Source organism: Electrophorus electricus, chromosome 10 (assembly GCF_041902795.1).
Source record: "Electrophorus electricus isolate QZ-2024a chromosome 10, ASM4190279v1, whole genome shotgun sequence".
Taxonomy (NCBI): domain Eukaryota; kingdom Metazoa; phylum Chordata; class Actinopteri; order Gymnotiformes; family Gymnotidae; genus Electrophorus; species Electrophorus electricus.
This window is the reverse complement of record NC_137506.1, coordinates 625,042-645,061: the sequence shown is the minus strand read 5'-3', so window position 1 is coordinate 645,061 and position 20,020 is coordinate 625,042. Positions and strand designations below refer to the sequence as shown.

General features: G+C 47.5%; 3 protein-coding genes across 10 annotated transcripts; all 3 read left to right on the top strand.

The window, feature by feature from the left end:
• Positions 1-10: 10 nt before the first annotated feature.
• Positions 11-4,641, top strand: gale (UDP-galactose-4-epimerase). Of its 2 annotated transcripts, XM_027027077.3 has the most exons (11): positions 11-170; positions 946-1,077; positions 1,166-1,281; positions 2,025-2,138; positions 2,400-2,576; positions 3,168-3,281; positions 3,361-3,427; positions 3,724-3,809; positions 3,898-3,975; positions 4,104-4,218; positions 4,446-4,641. In XM_027027077.3, the coding sequence occupies exons 2-11, from the start codon at positions 957-959 to the stop codon at positions 4,508-4,510; spliced, it is 1,053 nt and encodes a 350-aa protein (XP_026882878.1). In that variant the 5' UTR covers positions 11-170; positions 946-956; the 3' UTR covers positions 4,511-4,641. The 2 variants fall into 2 exon arrangements, with proteins under 2 accessions (XP_026882878.1, XP_081577197.1); XM_081721071.1 differs by lacking the exon at positions 4,446-4,641 and having other exon boundaries at positions 4,104-4,439.
• Positions 4,642-4,902: 261 nt separating this feature from the next.
• Positions 4,903-10,517, top strand: zbtb8a (zinc finger and BTB domain containing 8A). 6 transcript variants are annotated; one of them, XM_081721069.1, is made up of 4 exons: positions 4,903-5,215; positions 7,244-8,049; positions 8,330-8,499; positions 8,857-10,517. In XM_081721069.1, the coding sequence occupies exons 1-4, from the start codon at positions 5,184-5,186 to the stop codon at positions 9,184-9,186; spliced, it is 1,338 nt and encodes a 445-aa protein (XP_081577195.1). In that variant the 5' UTR covers positions 4,903-5,183; the 3' UTR covers positions 9,187-10,517. The 6 variants fall into 6 exon arrangements, with proteins under 6 accessions (XP_081577195.1, XP_026882902.3, XP_026882904.1 ...); XM_027027101.3 differs by lacking the exon at positions 4,903-5,215 and adding an exon at positions 5,222-5,452; XM_027027103.3 differs by lacking the exon at positions 4,903-5,215 and adding an exon at positions 5,459-6,009.
• Positions 10,518-11,367: 850 nt separating this feature from the next.
• hmgcl (3-hydroxy-3-methylglutaryl-CoA lyase) lies at positions 11,368-18,754 on the top strand. 2 transcript variants are annotated; one of them, XM_027027089.3, is made up of 8 exons: positions 11,368-11,557; positions 11,949-12,032; positions 12,335-12,442; positions 13,445-13,540; positions 14,286-14,434; positions 15,357-15,609; positions 16,376-16,501; positions 16,765-18,754. In XM_027027089.3, exons 1-8 carry the CDS (start codon positions 11,456-11,458, stop codon positions 16,864-16,866), a joined length of 1,020 nt encoding a protein of 339 aa, XP_026882890.2. In that variant the 5' UTR covers positions 11,368-11,455; the 3' UTR covers positions 16,867-18,754. The 2 variants fall into 2 exon arrangements, with proteins under 2 accessions (XP_026882890.2, XP_026882891.2); XM_027027090.3 differs by having other exon boundaries at positions 11,411-11,663.
• Positions 18,755-20,020: the final 1,266 nt, after the last annotated feature.

Sequence of the window (20,020 nt, the reverse complement as noted above, 5' to 3'; positions counted from 1 at the left end):
CTGAGAAATTACGTAAGTGTTACGCTCTTGTAGCTGCTTCCCACATCTCCACGTCTCACCAAATCCGCGGAAGAGAAAATGAATAAACTCATTCAGTACGAGTTTCGGACGGTTCTTACCGATCTCCCGTTACCGTAGCAGGCGTTCAGCCCTGGCGAAGACGTTGCTCTGTAAGTGCTTCCCGCTCGTGTTTCAGGGTGTGAGACTTTTACAGCGATCCTAACCTTTGCTCTTCTACCTTATATTACCTGTTCGGTTTCCCACCTGCTGGGCACATTCTGTCTCAAGTGTTTGGTACGTTTTTAATCCACGTTTATGTGCCCTTGGCAATAAAGACATTCTGTATAAGTACACGTATTAGAAAACATTAGCTATTATTTCCTCATACATCAGAATTAAAGTTTTTGTATTTAAATAGAAATAATGCAAAGTTTGATTAGTTAACACGTTCAGAAAAATCCTGTATAGAAAATAACGTTCGTGTCTAGGACTGTGTTGACCTCAATATTCAGACATTCTTACATGTTCACTGTGTTGTAACACTTCACTGTACAAAATCTAAATCTTACACTCATGAATTCAGAGGCAGTGTATGTAAGATTATTTTTTCTGTGATCATATATCAATTCTATAGATTATATATAAAGTCTTATTTCTATAAAATTACTCCTCAAATCTCATTCTTTTTCATTCAGTTTAGGATAATTTTACCAGCGTTTACATCGACGGTTTGGAATATTACTACTGCAGGGGGTGGGGCTTGGTGAGGAAGGTGTCCACACCTAGCCACGCCCACTCCAGGAGTCGTTTTATGAATGCAGGGCCGTGTAATACCTGCTGTTACACGGACACAGCCCTATAGCTGCACTCAGACACGGCAACTGTTTCTGCTGCGTCAGCAATTACGCCAAACAAATGTGCTGATTGTGTGCGTGTGTGTTGCAGAAGCTGTCAGAATGTCCCAGCAGGTGCTAGTGACCGGTGGAGGAGGCTACATAGGCAGTCACTGTGTGGTGGAGCTCATTGAGGCAGGCTACCACCCGGTCGTAGTCGATAACTTCAGCAACGCTGTTCAAGGTACTGTGTGTGTTGAGAAAAAAGGATGTGGGTTGATGTGTCACGTTCCACATTTCCTCTTTATTGCGTTTTTTTGTTTGACATTAAGGGGAGTGCAACGTTCCGGAAAGTTTGCGGAGGATAGAGACGTTCCTGGACACCAAGATCGAGTTCCACAAACTTGACCTCCTGGACAGACCAGGGCTGGAGAAGCTCTTCGAGCAGGTCAGCACAGACAGGCCATGCTGTTCCTGTACTATTACACCTGGGAGTCCATTTGCACTTGGTTACTGTTGTCTTAGTGTCAGTCTCCCATAAATTCAGTCAGTCTGTCCCCCCGCCTCCTAATATATATTTCCAGTTCTCCGGGAACTGTTCCGCTATATCCTGTTTCCAACTGTCAGCTATCTCACTCTGCCCCGCCATACGCCGCGTAGCAACAGGCGGGTGCGTACGTTCCACACCTTTGTGTCCGCGCAGCAGCACAGGGCGACTGGACGCTCCCGGAGGAGCGCTCGCTGCCCTCCCAGCGAGTGTGAGCGCACAGATGGGTGGAGTCACAGAGAATGACGTTTCTCTGTTCCACCAATCAGGAGCCCAGACCGACCAGACTAGTTCCCAACACCCCTGTCCCGTTTAACAGCTGGTGTTGTGGGAGTGTTGTGGGAGTGTTGTGGGAGTGTTGTGGGAGTGTTGTGGGAGTTGGGCTGGGTGATGATGGGTTCTGAGGAACTCCAACACTAATTTAATCTAAACTTTCCAGGGAATGAACAGTCTTGAGCATTTATTCAAGAAGTTCCACTTGAGTGTTACTAAGACAGAAACATTATCTCAACACCAACACTCAACATCTATGCAGGCCTTAGATCATGAAACACTGTACTAGATGGCTATTAAAAAAATAAATAAAATGCAGCCTTCTAGTGGCTGTGCTGTGTAACTGCATGGTTCTGGTCTGTGGTTCCCAGCACTCTTTCTACGCTGTAATGCACTTTGCCGGACTGAAAGCAGTGGGAGAGTCCGTGGAACAGCCGCTACGCTACTACCGGGTCAACCTGACGGGCACCATCAACCTGCTGGAGGTGAGGAATCCCAAAGCCAGTCCCGGGTACTGTAATCAGCGCAACCAGTTAGTCTGTAGTGTAATCACACCCGAGTTCAAGGTGAACGCAGACTGGAAGATCTGACCATCAGTGAGGAGAACTAGGTGCTACATGTGTTACGTTTTGTCACTGTGGCATGGATGTCTGCAACGTGCCACATTGTGTGTGGGCGTGTCTGTCCGTGCTGGTATTTCCTTGTGGGCATGTCCATGGTTGTGCGTGTCTGTGTCTGTGTATCAGGTGATGCAGGCGTACAGGGTGCACAACCTGGTGTTCAGCAGCTCTGCTACGGTATATGGAGACCCCCAACACCTGCCCATCGACGAGCAGCACCCAGCCGGGGGCTGCACCAACCCCTACGGGAAAACCAAGTTCTTCATCGAGGAGATGATCCGCGACCAGTGCAAGGCAGAGAAGGTGTTTGTGTGTGTGTGTCAGTCAGCAGCAATTAATGGTGGGTGGGGGGAAATAGAACTGTAAATGTCCACCTTTTATAGCCGCAGTGCTAGTACGAGGGCCCCTGCTGCCCACAGGCAGGTTTTGCATAAAAGATGACAAGGAAAAGCTGCGGAAGATGTCTGGTGGAGAACAGCAGAGCAGAGCAGGGACGCAGTCGAGCACCTTCAGATCTCCGAGGGCGTCACCGAGCCCCTGAGCCCCCAGCTCGGCCATGCCAGGCAGGAGAACTGGAGCACTTGGGGGCATGGGGGCGCAGCACAGGGACTGACCTCTGAACCCAGCGCAAGCTCTAATGATGAAATCCTGATGCTTCTCATCGGTGTGGGAGTGATTGTAACAGCTGATTTCTGTCTGTAAAACGTCCTTGAGTTTGAGACGGGCGCTATATAAATGTGAATAATAATATTATTATTGTTGTGCCTTTTTTCTTGGATTACTATATTATGCTTTCAGATTGGTTAAGAACCAGACCTTTTAAAGCAAGTGTTCTTGTGTTGTGGTCTGTAATCTGATCTAATCCGATCTGATCTGATCTGATCTCCCTGCCAGGACTGGAATGCTGTGTTGCTTAGGTATTTCAACCCCATTGGTGCTCACATCTCAGGACAAATTGGAGAAGACCCACAGGGAATTCCGAACAACCTTCTCCCGTATGTTGCCCAGGTAACCCATCCAGCCAGGTGTCAGGATTTGTTGTCTTTTCGGGCCGTGGATTCTGAAGCTCCGTTCTTTGGCTGCCCAGGTGGCTGTGGGAAGAAGGAAACTTCTCAACGTGTTTGGGAACGATTACGACACGGTGGATGGAACAGGTAGTGAAGGGAACGCAAATGATGTCCAACTGGCTTCAAAAGAACTGACACTGCAGTTTCTTTATTAGATGGGGGAACCTGTAGAGAGACACTCAACACACATAAATGTCCTGGAATAGGAACTGATAAAATTAAATTATTTGTTTTGCATCTAAAGCAAAAAACATGCATGTGGATGCTGTTTCTATAACGGTGAAGTTCAGTTCAACTTTGTCATTACAGCAGTAGGTGATAAGAGATGGTGGAAATTAAAACGTATGTATCTGTTCATCTTCTGTTTGTGTTTTTCTTTGTAGGAGTAAGAGATTATATTCATGTGGTGGATCTGGCAAAGGGCCACATTGCCGCCCTCAGGAAACTAAAGGATAACTGTGGATGCAAAGTAAGACATACTCTCTCTCTCTCTCTCTCTCTCTCTCTTCTCTTCTCTTCTCCTCGTCTCGTCTCGTGACCTGTTTTTCTCTCTCTAGGTGTATAATCTCGGCACAGGGACGGGATACTCTGTGCTACAGATGGTGAATGCAATGGAGAAGGTTTCTGGAAAAGAGGTGAGAAAATGAGAATTATCATCTAATAAGAGGCCTCTTTGTTTATGAGGAGGGGTTTTAACGTGGGTTTCCAGCAGTGCTGTGGCTGTTTCCCGTGTCTGTCCGTGACATGAGTGTTCTTAACGCAGATTCCGTACAAGATCGCCCCCCGGAGGAACGGAGACATAGCGTCCTGCTATGCAGACCCTCGCCTTGCAGAGACAGAGCTGGGCTGGAAGGCCAGTTTTGGCTTGGAGAGAATGTGTATGTGGGAACTCGGCTGTTTCCTTCACATACAGCACTGTATGCGCTATAGTGCCGGATCTCGGTTTTAGAAAGTGTTTCCTTATTTTAGGATTCATGTACGTACTGTAAACGTAGACATTTTTACCAAGTGTTAGTTAGGATGAGATCTGATTCTCCCCCCCCAGTGAACCGATACCTCAGAAATGTAAACGTGGCTGTCTTTTCCTGTGTACTCGGCCACGCAGGTGAAGACCTGTGGCGCTGGCAGTCCCAGAATCCCACGGGGTTCAGTAACCGTACGGAGCAGTGACACGGAAACGGGAGTTACCATGACGACGAAATGGCGGCGGAAAGACCAAAACAAAGCCATGAAATCCTTCACTTTTATATACCTACGACTTGATTAAACAGGAAGAAGCCTCATGACTTCATGACACTGAACTATTGGTGTTCCTGGATTCTTTTCATGCTGTTTCTGTGTTTTTAAACGATGGTCTTAACGTGTCGTAGTGTGTCACCTCAGTACCAGTGGTACTGCTCTTCATCGTGCTTTGGAGTCGACCTTCTGTCTGTCATATCTGTCCGCAATAAGAGTAGAAATATCAGTGTAATTGTTTGCGGAAGGAATTGTGGGATGACTAATTTTCTTTTTTTGAAATCGAAGAACAACGCACCACTTTCAGTAAAGATGCTGCTCTCAAACAGCGTCCCTGAACGTCCCCCGCAGCCGAAGAGTTGCACGTCAGCGCTCCACATAAAGTTATCGACTTGCGTTTGTAATTATTCTTAATAATATTTGGAGCCGTTTGCAGCGCGACCTGCAATCGACCGTGCGTGTCGCGTCCACGCTAACGCTGTCGCACTGCCGAATGCGTGAGCTGCTCGCGTTAACGGGTTTCTTTGTCCGGGTCGCCGGTGGGGTTGTGAGTACCGTGCCGTATGTGCGCGGTCCACCTTAGCGCGCAGCACGGACCGCCCGCCGAATGACGAATGCACGTTTGCACGGTCGGAACCGGTGAGGGACACTCGTGCTTTAAGCGGCTCCACAGCCCTCGCGGGCACTCCGAACACCCACGTCAGCACTGCCGTTTTTTTTTTCCTCCCACAAACGGGTTTCGGTCTTACGGGCTAAGCAGGAAGTGTTCAGGAAAGCTGGGGAGAAAAATCCTACCAAAGTGGCCAAAGAAATGGAGATGGTTTGTGAAAGTGGGACGTGTAGAGCGTACCGGACGCCGCGCGAGCCGGGGCGCCAGTAAGTATGGTTTCGGGTACCGACGGGGCGGATGACGGACTGGGGGAGGGCGTGAGCGCGCCGCCGTGCAACGTCCCGCGCTCCCCGGGCACAGACGGGGCGAGGACGGGGCTTCACGGGAACCGGGTGTGGTGTCTCGCTGAAGCCGTGTTCAGATCACGGATCGGTCGAACGGGCTGGCGCACGGGCCGAGCCCGGCGCGCTCGTGTTCCTACGGGGCTCACGCGCCAGGGTGGTCAGGCTGCCCTATTTTGTTGTTGTTGTTTGTTTGCTTTTTACGTGATTGCGAGGTTTTGTGTGTCGCCGGGAGAAACGCAGCGTGCAAACCGGGCTACCGTTTCTCTCCAGACTGCTTAAGCGCGGTGACAGACGCGCACGTCCGTCGCTGGCGTTCAAACGGGCGTTGTGTAACGGACAGGCGGGCGCAGGGCTCGGCGCTCGCTGCATGCCCGTTTCGCCGCACCGACCGCGTGCTCCTCTGTGCATAGCTGGGAAACGGCAGTGAACTCGCTGGAGACAGAGCACGAGGTCTAACGGCGCTGTTCTCGGCACCCACGGTACACACTGCCTCTCGAGGCGTTTCCTTTCCGCGCGCTCGAGTGCTGGAGTGCGTCGCGCTGCGTTTCCGCGCTTTGGTGCGTGACACTCGCGTTTCGCGTCCCCGTGTTTCCTGGGCCGCTACCAACGCGTCGCTTCTGGGTTTTTCTTTTCTTCCCCCCGCTCGTTACCCGATGCGGACAGTCGGGTGTAGCCCCTTTCCACACCTACCGCTTGACTGACAGATGGTTCGGCCAATCAGCGCACAGGGTGTATGTTTGCGCTCCCTGCCTTTTCTGCGCGGAACAAAGGATAGCTTGGGAATTTTAGGGTGGATGGTAGTCGAAGCAGATGACCCAGAAATCGGCTGCTTCTGTTTTGGGGCAGGCTACAGTTAGGGCACATAGCCTAGGCCTACAGATAATCATATCTAACCTACATAAGAGCTAGTACGTGTAGCCCAAAAACTGACCAGCGATTTCCTGATTAGGAAAACATTTTCCTTAGCGGTTGGTAGCTTGTTTTACCCTAAAACGGTCATTAAGAGTGTATGGGCGTGGATACTGGGCACGTTTACCTGTTTCTGTGACGCACTGCTGTGTTTCTTGATAGGAGATGGTCTTAATGCATGGTCCACTTTCCAATGTCCAGTGGCCCCCTGCCTCTGTTTAAGCAGCAGACAGATAAAACTGTTATTCTGTCTTATTCTGACCAAAACAAAGTGGATCAGAGCAGCTTTTGGGACAGAGAAATCTGCAGAGATGCCCTTGGGAGCAGGGCGCCCCTTCTCAGCACAGAGTCAGAGATGTGGCTGGTTTTGAGTAATATTTCTTTTTCTTGGTCTTGCATTATTTACTGAGTGGTGCGTGTGGGAAGAAACGAAGTGCCCTCGCTCTGTAGAGTTAAGTCACCGGGTGTGCAAATATTGTTTTGTTGACACACACTTAACATCCATCAGGCCTTTCTATTCTGCATATAGCTTTGAAGCTTTCTCTGTAAAGGTCTGGGTTGGATTTATGAGTTGTCATATTTTATATTCATTTTTATAGAGGGAGGGGGAAAAAATGAAAGAGTTGCAAAAAATGGCTCTAAAAAGCAGGATTTTGGAAAACCAGAGAACATCCAGTAATTCCTGCACACATCACTAGCTGTCTAGCATAAAAACAATAGCAACAGAAACAAAGGAAGCAGTAAGTGAACCCGTTTCATCGATTTTGTTTTTGATAATTTTTTATGTAATTAATTTTTTTTCAGGCAAGTTCACAGATGGACGAGTGCGGAGATGTCAGCCAATCACCAGAGCTGTCTCCTGAAGCAACTGGACCAGCAAAGGCGCCAGGAACTCTTCTGCGACTGCAACGTGTTGGTGGAGGGGCGGCTTTTCCGGGCGCACCGCAACGTCCTGTTCGGCAGTAGCGGCTACTTCCGCATGCTGCTCTCGCAGGGCGCCAAGGGCAGCCTGGAGCCCGTGAGCGCCTCCTTCGACACCTTCAGCCCCGACACCTTCGCCGTCATCCTCGACTTCGTGTACTCGGGCCTCCTGGACCTCAACAGCAGCAACGTGATCGAGGTGATGTCAGCCGCCAGCTACCTGCAGATGGACGACGTCATCGTCTACTGCAAGTCCTTCATCAAGTCCTCGCTGGAGATCTGCGCCAAGGAGGGTGACCCGTGCTGTGCCTTCCTGACAGACGACAGCCCGCTGCCGGACACCCAGGGCGGGGATCAGCCGTCCGTGGCTGACGGCGTGCTCTGGGAGCCCCCGGACGAGGACCGGGTCCACGAGTACCCCGGAGAGGTGACGGGCTCTCAGGCCATCGGCCTGGCATGCAGCCCCCGGGCCCAGCCCGTCTTGGAGGATGGGGCAGACGGGGAGCAGAACGTGCAGTTCACAGCCCTGGTTTCAGAGCCCAGGAGGAGAGGTACCAGGAGAAGGTCTGTCAACCATCGCTATGTCTCGGATGACACTTCCGCTCTCGACCTCCAGAGGGCGCAGAAGGCAGATGAACTGTATGCTACCCTGCCGACTATCGTAGGGGTGGTGGGAGTTTTCAATAAAGGTGAGATTAAAAACTGTCCAGTCCAGTACTACAGAATAGAGTTCAGATTAAAGGACTACACAAACACACTTCACATCACTCTGGGATGTTTCTCCTTTCTTCCTTCAGCCTTCCCTTTATTCTTCACTGCATCTCTCTCTCTCTCTGTCCGTTCTTTTACGTATATATAAGTGTCTAATTCACACGGTTTACTCTCGTGTGTGCGGGATGTGCTTCTATAAATGAACTTTCCTTGTCTTTCTGCCTTTCTGTCGGCTCCGTCCCTCGTAACAAACTCCAGACTCCAGCCCGTCCATGCGCTTCAAGTGTCCGTTCTGCACTCACACAGTGAAGAGGAAGGCCGACCTTAAGAGACACCTCCGCTGCCACACGGGCGAGAGGCCGTACCCATGCCAGGCCTGCAGCAAGCGCTTCACCCGCCTCGAGCACCTCCGCAGCCACTTTGAGACGGTGGGCATTGGGTGGGGTGGGTGGGGTGGGTGGTGCGCTCTTCCCCCAGAGGGAGGGAGATTCCCATCATCAAAACTCAATTCATTACGATGAGTTTCTCATGAGTACAGACCACAAGTGAAATCAAATAGACAAGGTTTTGTGGATTAGGATTAGGGTGCAGTAACGCAGATCACTATGGCGCTGTATCCGAGCCTGGAGCGACTCTTGCAGCTCGCCAGGTAGAACAGGAAAAGCAAGGTGCTAGAAACAGGTCGTGGGTTCATTTCCCAGGGAGCACACACACACACACACACACAGATACAGTGTCACACTGATACAATGTCACACTGTCCCTTTCCCGCATTCATCCTCCAGATCCACCAGGCACGGAAGCTGGTGTGTCGGAAGTGCAAGCGCCGCGTGACGGAGCAGAGCGGGCAGGTGGTGTGTGAGGGCACGCGGCGCTACCGGCTGTGCGGGGCCTGTATCCAGCAAGAGAACGCCACCATGTCCAGCCCCACTGAGGACACTGGTATGCTGCTCGGGGTCGAAGACGACCCCGAGGACAACCAGGATGTCACCTGGGTGATGGACCACGACGATGACGATGGCGATGACCTTGCAGAGGATTCCGGAACAGACCTTATCATTCAGGAAGTAGAGGACAGTGACGATGAGCCTGACGTGAAGAGAAACGGCGTGTGAACGGAATTTCTTTTGGCTTTGGGGGCCACCTAGCAAACTGTCAGAGAAATGTCTATGGTGATGGTGACAGTTACCACAACCACAGAAAACCACACTTTTTCACATGATTGCCTTAGTGTCATTACATTTAGCTGCATACCAGCCTATATTGATGGCTATTGCAGCTGAAAATATATCATGCGGTGGTAGCTCAGTGGTGAAGGTACTGGACTAGTAATCAGAAGGTTGCTGGTTCAAGTCCCACCACTGCCAACTTCCTATTGTCATGCCCCTGATCAAGACCCTTAACCCTCAATTGCTCAAGTTGTCATACTTGTAAGTCACTTTGGATAAAAGCGTCAGCTAAATGCCATAAATGTAAAATGTAAATGTAAAATACGATGGTTGAAACCAAAAGCCACTTTAGACTGGTGAACTGTTGAATCAGCCTCGACGATAGCAAATATCGCGTCTTCCTTTTGCATCTTTCCTTTATTTTTTAAAAATGCAGGCTTGAATTTGGCTTGCTGACCATGGACACACGTTAACGAAAGCAGTGCACTAGCTAGGAGCTAACAGAGCTCAGCTAAGGGAAACACTTAGACAAGCTTACAATCTCATTAATATTGTATGCAATATTAGTATGCAACAAATTTCTGTTTCTTATGTTTGCTTAGATGAGAGAGAGAGAGAGAGAGAGAGAGAGAGAGAGAGAGAGAGAGAGAGAGAGAGAGAGAATAGTTGTATTTATGTAACCAGTGAGAAATTTGTGATAATTTAAATTTAAATCTTTAGTTCCTTTTGAAAACTGACCTATTTGGATAAAACAATTTGAGTTTATTTACGTTTTGAAAATGTCTAAGAGTTTTATAACAGTATAATTGTATAATTGTAATATAAAAAGTATGTAAATAGTTTATTTCAATAACAGTTGTTTAAATGATGAGTATTTCGTAGCGGTTAGGATGCCTGGATAGTCTTCCAGTGTTATATTTTAGAAAAATACTTGATCTTTTCTCAGTTATTTCCTGAAAGCTTTGAAATTATTTTATCATGCCTTTGCCAAATAATGTGTTTGTAAGGATTCTCTAGGATATGTCAGACGGGAGTTCTTTAAACCAAATGTCTGGGTTTAGCAAAGTTTGTTTGAACGACTTTCTTCAAATAACTGAACAATCAGTTTTTATTTTTGTCTTGTTCATAGATTTGTGGAGATTAATCCAATTTGCACTCATTTATCTTGATCATTGTGTTGTTCTCTAAAGTTATGATCATGTTAATTTATTGTATTTTTACTTTTTAAAGAAAAACACTTCTTGCTTTTGTTATAAACCTGAAATAAATGGTCATAATTGAAATTTTGTCAAACATTGTGTTTCCTTGGTAAACAACATTGCAACAGTGAAAGTCTGGGTCTGTTAATACATGTAGGAGACATAGAATATAATGTCTATTCCAACAGACTCATCTCTTCTGTAAAATACACACACATTTGAGAAGTCGTATTTCAGGAATAGCATGTTTAGTATGGACAAACAACATTCCTGCGTGACGCTGCAGGGTTGAGCTTTGTTCTCTACAGTGGGAGGAGCGCATGAACGCTAACTCCTGTTTGTTGTAGGGCCTCTAGGCGTGTGTGTGTGTGTGTGAGAGAGAGAGAGAGAGGGAGGGAGGGGGGTCCTCTAGGCATGCTTCTGACAATTTCTTGTGTTTCATGTGAAGCTTTGTGAAAAGACACCAGAACAGGGCAGTGGAGCTCAGTGGTGAAGGTACTGGACTAGCAATCAGAAGGTTGCTGGTTGAAGTTCCACCACTGCCAAGTTGCCACTGTTGGGTCCCTGAGCAAGACCCTTAACCTCAAGTTGTACTCAGTCACGTTGAATAAAAGCGTCAGCTAAATGTAACAGTGACATCTAGAGGTTTGCAGAAAACTCACAGGTTTAGAACAAAGTCACCCACCGCTTACACAATTCATTAAAAGATCTTATGATGGTCATTAATGTTTGGTCGTCGAAATACAAGAATATTTTTAAATGATTGTTTCACTTTTTATGTAAAATGCAACATCATAAAATATTCCAAACTACTCCTGGGAGACCTCGAGACGCCCTAACGCTCCCTCGTCCTTGTAGAAGCCTCGCGCAGGTTTAGATCCTTCACGCGCCGTGTCGAATCTGCGCGCGCCGTCGTGCTGGCACGAGCGTCGACGCGCCGTGTCGAATCTGCGCGCTCTGTCGCCCCGGTACCGGGGGTAGTTGCTGTCGTCTGCTTCCCCGGATCAGGAGCGCGCATGGCGGCTGGGCTTGTGAGGATGGTCTGCGGCTCTTTTGGACCCGGTCCGGGCCCACGCGGTGTCGCTTTGAGTTCTAGTACCGCAGCCGTAGCCAAAGCAGTGAGTTAGTGTGACCGGCGTTGCTTGGTTTGTTTGTTTGTTTGTTTGTTTGTTTGTTTACCGGGACGCATAGCCTAGCTTCATGCTCGGTTGCTTGGATTTGGAGGTACTGTCCTGTGATCTTTCTGCACGCCGCCCGACAGCGTCTCTGACCTTGAGTGAGCTGTGTAGAGCTCAGACGAGATAAAACGTTAGATACGATAGATAATCGCCTCTGCTCGCACCGCACCGGAGCAACATGGCGCAGGGCAGCCAGAGAGCGGGATGTGCTCTGGACATTTTATAACCGCAACGACACAGATGGATAATTAGTTCTGCTGGTTTTGTGGTGGGTTGTCATTAATGTTTAAATGTCGCTCCAGTAACGTGTGTGTGTGTGTCGTTTTCACAGGTCAGTTTGTCTGGTTTGAAGCCTCTTCCAGAGAAAGTGAAGATAGTTGAAGTGGGACCCAGAGATGGACTACAGAACGAGAAGGTTAAAGGCTTCCGGGTTTTGCAGTTCTGAGAACATTATGACCCCATGTGAACACATTATGACCCCATGTGAACATTGCATTTATGAAATAATCTCAACCTCCGTGTATTCAAGAAGACTACATAGTTCATGTTTGTGGACATAAATAAAAATCTAGTTCTTTTGTGTGTTTTAGTGTTATTCTAGAGGGGTATTTTACAATATAGCACACTAGTTAGGTCAGTTGTGTTATGCAGTACTTGGGCACACGCGATCCACAGTTTCATTTCAGCCTTAACGATCTCCTCCTTATGACCTGTCAGACCATCGTCCCAGCTGACGTGAAGATCCGTCTGATTGACATGCTTTCGGAGGCGGGACTTCCTGTCATTGAAGCCACAAGTTTTGTCTCTCCTAAATGGGTCCCACAGGTGAGAGATTGCACTGCACTCTGATTGGTTGGTTGTTTATAGGTGGAGCTAGTTTTCAGTGTTTGGCTGCATACCTGTGCGGTCGTGTCATTCGTTTCCGCTGGCTTTGTCTCTCATGAGAGGCTCAAGGGCGTTAAAGCTTGGCTGAAGCTTGATACTGTTTCCATGGACACTGTGCCGCGAAGCCTTCGAGCTCGGCAAGGCCGTGTCAGATGTGGGCGGGTAGCAGCTCTGCGATGGCGAAGTGGAACTACTTCACACAAAGTGGATGGAACAACGAAAAAGGACAATTTTGTCCAAATCCTTCAGCACAATGTCGAACCAAAAGCCAGAAAGTTAAATTCAGCAGCAAACTTGTTTGTGGGGGCTACGTTAGTGCCAAAATTAGACTTTTAGATTGACCTTTCAGGGTTCTGACCCAGGCCCTATCCAGCATATGTGGACCATATGAAAAAAAGTACATTGCAGAAAACCAACAAATTTGGGTGAACAATTAACCAATTAACCAAATATCAGGTGTGCTGAGTGCATCTTTGTCAGGAAGCCTGCAACAATCTTATGAAAGTACAATTTTATGAAAGTACTTTCAACAAAGAAGTATGTGTTTAAAACATATTTTAAAGTTTAAAGATCTGTGTAAACTATTGACTGCAAATATAAAACTGTAAATATCGTTTTTTTTGGAGCTAGTGCCTGGACGACCAGCATGTGATGTATTTATGTATTGGTCAGAGAAGGAGCCCTTCTACCTCTCAAGGTTTCTTCCTCGTGCTCTAGGGGGATTTTCTTCACCACTGTCACCCTTGGACTCAGACATTTGTAAAGCTGCTTTGTGACAACTATTGTAAAAAGCGCTGTATAAATAAATGAGATTTTATTTGATTTGTGTGTGTGCATGTATTTGAGAATCAGGGATGTCCACCGTAGTGGTTACAGGGTCTAGACTGTGCAGACCCAGCGGGGAACCACAGCGCACCCACCTTTACCTTACTCTCTCTACAGATGGCTGACCAAGAGGAAGTGATGCGTGGAATCCACAGGAAGCCCGGGGTGAGCTACCCGGTGCTGACCCCAAACCTGAAGGGCTATCGAGCAGCTGTAAGTAACCACGGTTACGGACTGTGATGTTTGGATACGGACAGGAAGTGTAAAAGGATCTAATTAACTGAGAAGTTCTAGGATTATGTAATAGATATGTAATAGACTTCTGAGGTGTTTGTTGTTGAAATCAAAATTGCAAAAATGTAGTATTGCAAGATTCGTAGTCCGTTAATCTAGGATATGTCAGTTTGTTCACATGATATAAATCATAAATATAGTAATAATAATCCAGAAAATAACTTTGAAAATTGAGATTATAACTAGCAGCCATTGCATGTATTCATAATTTGTTAAGAATACTTATCTAAGAATATTGCTTATATATGCAAATGTTTGTTTCTCTATTCTGGGATATGTGAGTATAATATTAGTATTTAGTCTCCGTGGGATCCTATGGCGGATCAATAACAGATAATCAGTCTGATAGATAATAAAGAAATAATACAGAAAATAGCCCTCTCTCTCTCTCTCTCTCTCTCTGCCTCTCTCTCCCTCCCTCTCTCCCTCTCTCTCTCTCCCTCCCTCCCTCCCTCCACTCCTTCTCTCCCTCTCTCTCTCTCTCTCTCTCTCCCTCTCTCTCTCTCTCCCTCCCTCTCTCCCTCTCTCTCTCTCCCTCCCTCCCTCCACCCCTTCTCTCCCTCTCCCTCTCTCTCTCTCTCTCCCTCTCTCTTTCTCCCTCCCTCCCTTCTCTCTCTCCCTCTCTCTCTCTCTCTCCCTCTCTCTCCCCCTCTCCCTCTCTCAGGTGAAAGCCGGGGCGATGGAGGTTGCGATATTTGGCGCAGCGTCTGAGCTCTTCAGTAAGAGGAACATTAACTGCTCGGTGGAGGAGAGCCTGCAAAGGTTTGAGGAGGTGATGTCTGCTGCCAGGGAGGAGAAGGTTCCCGTGCGAGGGTGAGACCCTGCCCTCGTGACCCACTAACCCCGCCCACGCCAGGGAGTGACCACCCTCGTTCCTCACGCCTATAACCACCTCACACATTATTTTATTAGTTACTGAATAGTTCATGGTAGTTACTGAAATAAATAATTAAAAATTTAAGATTAATAATTAGCAGATTTGAAATTGCACGTGTGCATGGAGTTGCTGAGGTTCATATCGCCATCTGATATCTTTGTTTAACTGATTAAATTATATGTGCGTTAGATCCTGAGGTTGTAACAATACATCAGTACTGATGAATCAGAACCTTCAGCATATTTGCTATTTGGATCAGATCTCTACAACTTGTCCAGAGAGCAGCAGCACGACTGGTCTTCAATCTTCCGAAGTTCACGTTACTCCACTGCTGCGCTCCCTTCATTGGCTCCCTGTAGCTGCACGCATCAGATTTAAAACCTTGATGCTCGCCTACAAAGCCAAAAATGGACCAGCCCCTCCATACATGAGGTCAAAGGTCAAAGCCCAATCTGTACCTTGAGTACTACCAACCTCCAGTATGGCTCAGCTAGAAGCACAGGCTTCAGGTCTTATGGAAGACAAGCATGGAGACAATTCTCTGTCCTGACTCCCAGATGGTGGAATGAACAGCAGGGTCCCTGAGATGGAGTTTGTGTGTTTCATGCTTCTAGTCATCAGCAGTGATCCCTGTATTTCTACAGTATTCTAGTTCACTGGTATGTTTAATTCAAACCTACTGTACTGTACTAGGATGTATCAATGAGTAAATGACAAAGCACTTTCGTAAGTCGCTCTGGATATAAACGTCTGCTAAACGTATAATCAAAATGGCCCTTCACAACCTGCAGTGCTTGCAAAAATCATCATTTGTACCCTCCTCATGCGACCTGTCTCGGTTTTTACCTCTGGGCGCAGGTATGTGTCCTGTGTGCTGGGCTGCCCTTACGAAGGCAGCGTGTCCCCGTCCCGGGTGGCAGAGGTGGCCCAGCGTCTCTACTCCATGGGCTGCTACGAGGTCTCCCTGGGGGACACAGTGGGCATGGGAACGCCAGGCGGCATGGCTGCAATGTTAGAGGCTGTAATGAGGGAAGTCCCCGTGCATGCTCTAGCCGTGCACTGCCATGACACCTACGGGCAGGCACTGGCCAACATCCTAGTGGCCCTGCAGGTCAGACGCGCCAGCACACGCACTAACACGCGCATGCACCAGACCAGTTTCTTCAACCTGAACACTGGCAGCCTGTGGACTTGTGCAGTTTAGTGACGTACATGCTTAAACACACTGTGTTAGTTACGCAACACAGCAGCGTTTTAGAAAGTGTTTGGAATCGTTTTGCTTCTGCGGTTTTGCCTTTTGTGTTGTTTTGATGAAAACGAACATCTTGCCGTTTGCTAGATGCCAAGAGCACTTTGATCAGCTTGACCAATTAAACCCCCCACAACACTCTGCTGTGATTGGTCAGGATCCTCAGTTTGCAGGTGGCTCACAGACCAGTACTGTACTGTGACTTTTTATATAGCTACTTTCTTCCATTCAGTTATTTGCATCAATAAAGTCATTATTATTAATTCATTGAATTACTATTAATTAATTGAGCCCTTGCAAGAAAAACACATACATGTGACTTTTATTTTGGAAAAACCAGTTCCACCTGGTACGACATTGTTAGATGTCCTTCATATAACATAAAGCGAACATTAAAGTGTTTCTTCCGTTTATCAGGCGATATTTTCACATTTAGATGTACGTTCGTGAGGGAAATTCTTCACTGCCAGGAAAAATACCATAAAACATGACGTTGTGCCGGAATCTTGACACTGTTCTTTGCATTACCGAACGAGCATGAATGTTCCAGTGGGAACACTAAATCACTAAATCAAAGGTTTGTTGTGTGTCTCCCCACGTGTGCTTGTGGCTGCTAAAATGTCGGCAGAATGGAGTAAGCGTGGTTGACGCCTCCGTGGCTGGGCTGGGGGGCTGTCCCTATGCCCAGGGGGCTTCTGGGAATGTTGCTACAGAAGACGTTGTGTACATGTTACACGGACTGAGCATTCACACGGTGAGTGGGGGTGGAGGGTGTTCCTCTCATTTTTCCAGGTCTATCCTTCTTTTAACAATTTCCGAGTGTGTAGTTGCCGGTTCATGGCGGGGAAGCGATATGACGTATGACACTTTTTTTGCTTTGATGGCCACTTTGCTGAGCCTCTTAAGGCTGAAACACTTTCAGATTAAGGCTTTCCACAGCTGTTTAATCTCGTTTCAAATTGTGTGATTTATCTTGTGTGTGTGTGTGTGTGTGTGTGTGTGTGTGTGTGTGTGTAGGGAGTGGATCTACCTAAGCTGATGGACGCTGGCTCATACATCTGCCGTTCTCTCAACAGAAGGACCAGTTCCAAAGTAGCCCAAGCCTCCTGCAAATTGTGATTTCTGTGTCTGTCTGTGTCTGTGTGTCTGTCTGTGTGTCTGTGTCTGTCTGTGTGTCTGTGTCTGTCTGTGTGTCTGTGTTTTTGTTTGTCTGTGTGTGTGTGTGTGTGTGTGTGTGTGTGTGTGTGTGTGTGTGTGTGTGTGTGTGTGTCTTCTTCCTTTTCCTGGGAGGGAACAGGAATGACTGATAACATACACACAGAAACACCACTAACTCTGCCCACTGTGTTTTACAGCAGCTGTACTGAGGTCTCGGGCACAAGGCATTTTTTTGCTACTGATAAACATTCTTCTGTGTCTGTGTGTGTGTCTGTGTGTGTGTGTGGAAAACAACACACATGGTTGCTGGCTCATGTTTAGACTAATGTCCTCGGGCCTTTGTTCTAATGGCCGAGTGCACCAGGAAACGCCCTCCCCACTCCAATATCGGAAACCCTCCCTGCTCCGATATCTGACTTAAAGGAAACTGTTTGAATCCGCTGGACTGTAGCTTGTTTTTGCAAAAAAACAGAAAAAAAGCAGTGCTGTTGGAGATCATTGCCACCCTGTAATTATACACACACACACACACACACACACCCGGTCTCTGTTAAACAGGAAAGTGCTTATGGAGACTGTTTCTTGTCCACACCGCCCAGACCTGACAAGCTGTGTGTGTGTGTGAAGCAGTTAATGGCACACATAAACACACAGCAGCTTGTGTGTGAATCCTTTTCTTGGTGTTCTGTATTCCACCCTCCCATGCCAAGCTTGCATCTGACTGATCTGTTATTCCTTAAAGTTAAATATTGCGTCAAGGCTCAAACACAGCCAGGGCCGTGTGAGGCAGGCGGGGCGGCCCTGTGGAAGAGCTGCTCAGCCTGGGCAGCGAGGTTTCTGACCCAGACGTAGACGGCCCGGAGTCCGGGGGCTCTCTGACCCGGACGTAGACGGCCCGGAGTCCGGGGGCTCTCAGATGAAGCCCCGGGCAGCACCCTGCCACTCTCATCTGCGCAGCAGAACCCTGACAGGGCCCGGAACCGAACCCGGTTTTGGACCTGGTGTTGCTGAAGTCCTCCCCATGTCCAGAAGCACCTGCCAGACTGATCTACCAAAGCTGGAGAAATGAAACACCACCGACGACTTTCCCAAGAGTACACACACGTGCTCAGCATTGCCAAGATACAGCCAAAATAAACAGATCCTGGATTTTGCACGGCTTCAAATACAGTGGAGTCATTTTCCAGCAAACCTCCCCAGGCCTGCCAACAAGAAGACCAGACAAGTGTGTTTACGCAGTCTCCAACATGGCCGTGCCTCACATCATACAGTTTTTAGTAACCCTTTTTCCCTGTCACTATGGAGATTGTTTATTATTCCTGGCATCTGAAAATATGTTAGTGACTAGTACTCTGTAATAAAGGCTTCTGGTGAACCACAGTGACTCACTAGCATGGGAATAAATATTGCAGTTTTATTTCTTATTTTTCCTTAGTAGAGGGTGAGTGGATGCCTTGATTCAGTTAGGAATGACAGTCCAGCATGGAGCGTAGCTGGATGTGAGGACGTCGTAGCCGTGGTGGAAATATGCTGGCTAATTATCATCATAGTCACGTTCCCCTTCGTGTTTGAGAGGATTCGCTGATGTTATTGCACACACTACGCAGGCGATGCAACTTGGGGGGGGGGGGGGGGTATTCGAATGACGTCAACAAACACCCTCTTTGTGAAGTGTGAACTTTTACTATGCCTAATTAAAATGACAAAAATATTTAAAGAAACACTTTTCCTGTGTATTGAAATGTTTTAATTCAGCATTGATTCCCTAAATAGAATGTTTAGATGGTGTAAACGCTCACTGTGCTTCAGTTGTTTACTAAAGATAATAAAACAATATAATACAAACGGATATGGTGAGGCCTGTTCACTTAATAAGTGCACCAGTGCACCCCCCTCACGAGACGGCGCTGCTTGCACGATCCCTGTGCAAAAGAAGCAGCCAGAACCCACCCGGGCGGTTCCTCGCACGAAGGGGATAGATTACAGGCTGGAGTCTCGGGGTTTGATGGCCTAGTGTTTGAACTGAACCCAAGCAGAAGCCAAAAGCTGGTGTAGAACTTTTTCTATATGGAGTTGCAGCTCCATGTTGGTTGAGAGCACAACTGTGAATACAGCTGCATGCGGTCTTGTTTTTCTGTTGAAATGTGCCTCCATGAGGAATGTGTGTGCCTGTGCTGTAGCTGGCTGTCTACAGCTGTATGTACATGAAGCTAACAGGAAGTTCACAGGAAATTTATATTCACTCACCATAAACATGAATGTCATGCGCTTCAGTGATTCCTTTGAACTGTTCTACTTCTGGGGCAGAATAGTGGATCTGGAGGTCCCATGGGATCTTAGTTTTGGTGTGCTCCTCAACTCTGTCCTTCCCATTTGTGTGTGTGTGTGTGTGTGTGTGTGTGTGTGTGTGTGTGTGTGTGTGTGTGTGTGTGTGTGTGTGTATTTACAAGTGCATTTACAGTGTAAATGTATATTACAACCACACAGCTACTACCTGCCCTCTGGTCTAACCAGGGCACTCATGGACGGTTCTCACTACTGATGAAGTGTGTCGAAAAGTGTCGGCTCGGTGTGTGTTGAGTAAGTGAATGTTTACGTCCGAGTGCGTCTCATAAGGCATGTTTTGGTTGCATATCTTGGCATGATCTTGCAAGCTGGCTCAGAGACATTTCGTTGTCAAAACAAGCTCCTTCCAAAGCAAAGCCAAGTTGTGTTGGGCAATCCAGCCTGTACTTTTGCTATAACTCCGATCAGGTCCATTTGTGAAGCGAGTTGGATTGGGAGAATAATCGGGACTGGACTGACAATATTACAAGTGTTTCTGATTCTGACTAATTTTAAATATTCCCATAGTGACTTGCAGTCATCACGATCATACCATCATAATTATAAGTTCAATTTATGTAGCGCCTTTCACAGACACAAGGTCGCTTTACAATGATAGTGAAGCTAGTAATTCCAGTGAATCATGCGGTGCTGACAGTGATTTAGGTGGGGATTATTATCACATTAATGAATCCCTTTTATCATTTTAATGAGCTCCCTCCCGAAACCCCACCCTGCACATCTAAGGAACATTCCTACTTCAGGATACATTCAATGACTAAAAGCTTAT

Excerpts from the sequence above, each read along its gene's own strand:
- hmgcl (XM_027027089.3), top strand. The coding sequence starts at position 11,456 with ATGGCGGCTGGGCTTGTGAGGATGGTCTGCGGCTCTTTTGGACCCGGT. Across the intron at positions 11,558-11,948 it reads CCGCAGCCGTAGCCAAAGCA|GTCAGTTTGTCTGGTTTGAA; the intron begins GTGAGTTAGTGT and ends TCGTTTTCACAG. Across the intron at positions 12,443-13,444 it reads CTCCTAAATGGGTCCCACAG|ATGGCTGACCAAGAGGAAGT; the intron begins GTGAGAGATTGC and ends CTCTCTCTACAG.
- zbtb8a (XM_027027101.3), top strand. The coding sequence starts at position 5,388 with ATGGAGATGGTTTGTGAAAGTGGGACGTGTAGAGCGTACCGGACGCCG. Across the intron at positions 5,453-7,243 it reads CCGCGCGAGCCGGGGCGCCA|GCAAGTTCACAGATGGACGA; the intron begins GTAAGTATGGTT and ends ATTTTTTTTCAG. Across the intron at positions 8,500-8,856 it reads TCCGCAGCCACTTTGAGACG|ATCCACCAGGCACGGAAGCT; the intron begins GTGGGCATTGGG and ends TTCATCCTCCAG.
- gale (XM_081721071.1), top strand. The coding sequence starts at position 957 with ATGTCCCAGCAGGTGCTAGTGACCGGTGGAGGAGGCTACATAGGCAGT. Across the intron at positions 1,282-2,024 it reads TGGAGAAGCTCTTCGAGCAG|CACTCTTTCTACGCTGTAAT; the intron begins GTCAGCACAGAC and ends TGTGGTTCCCAG. Across the intron at positions 2,139-2,399 it reads GCACCATCAACCTGCTGGAG|GTGATGCAGGCGTACAGGGT; the intron begins GTGAGGAATCCC and ends TCTGTGTATCAG.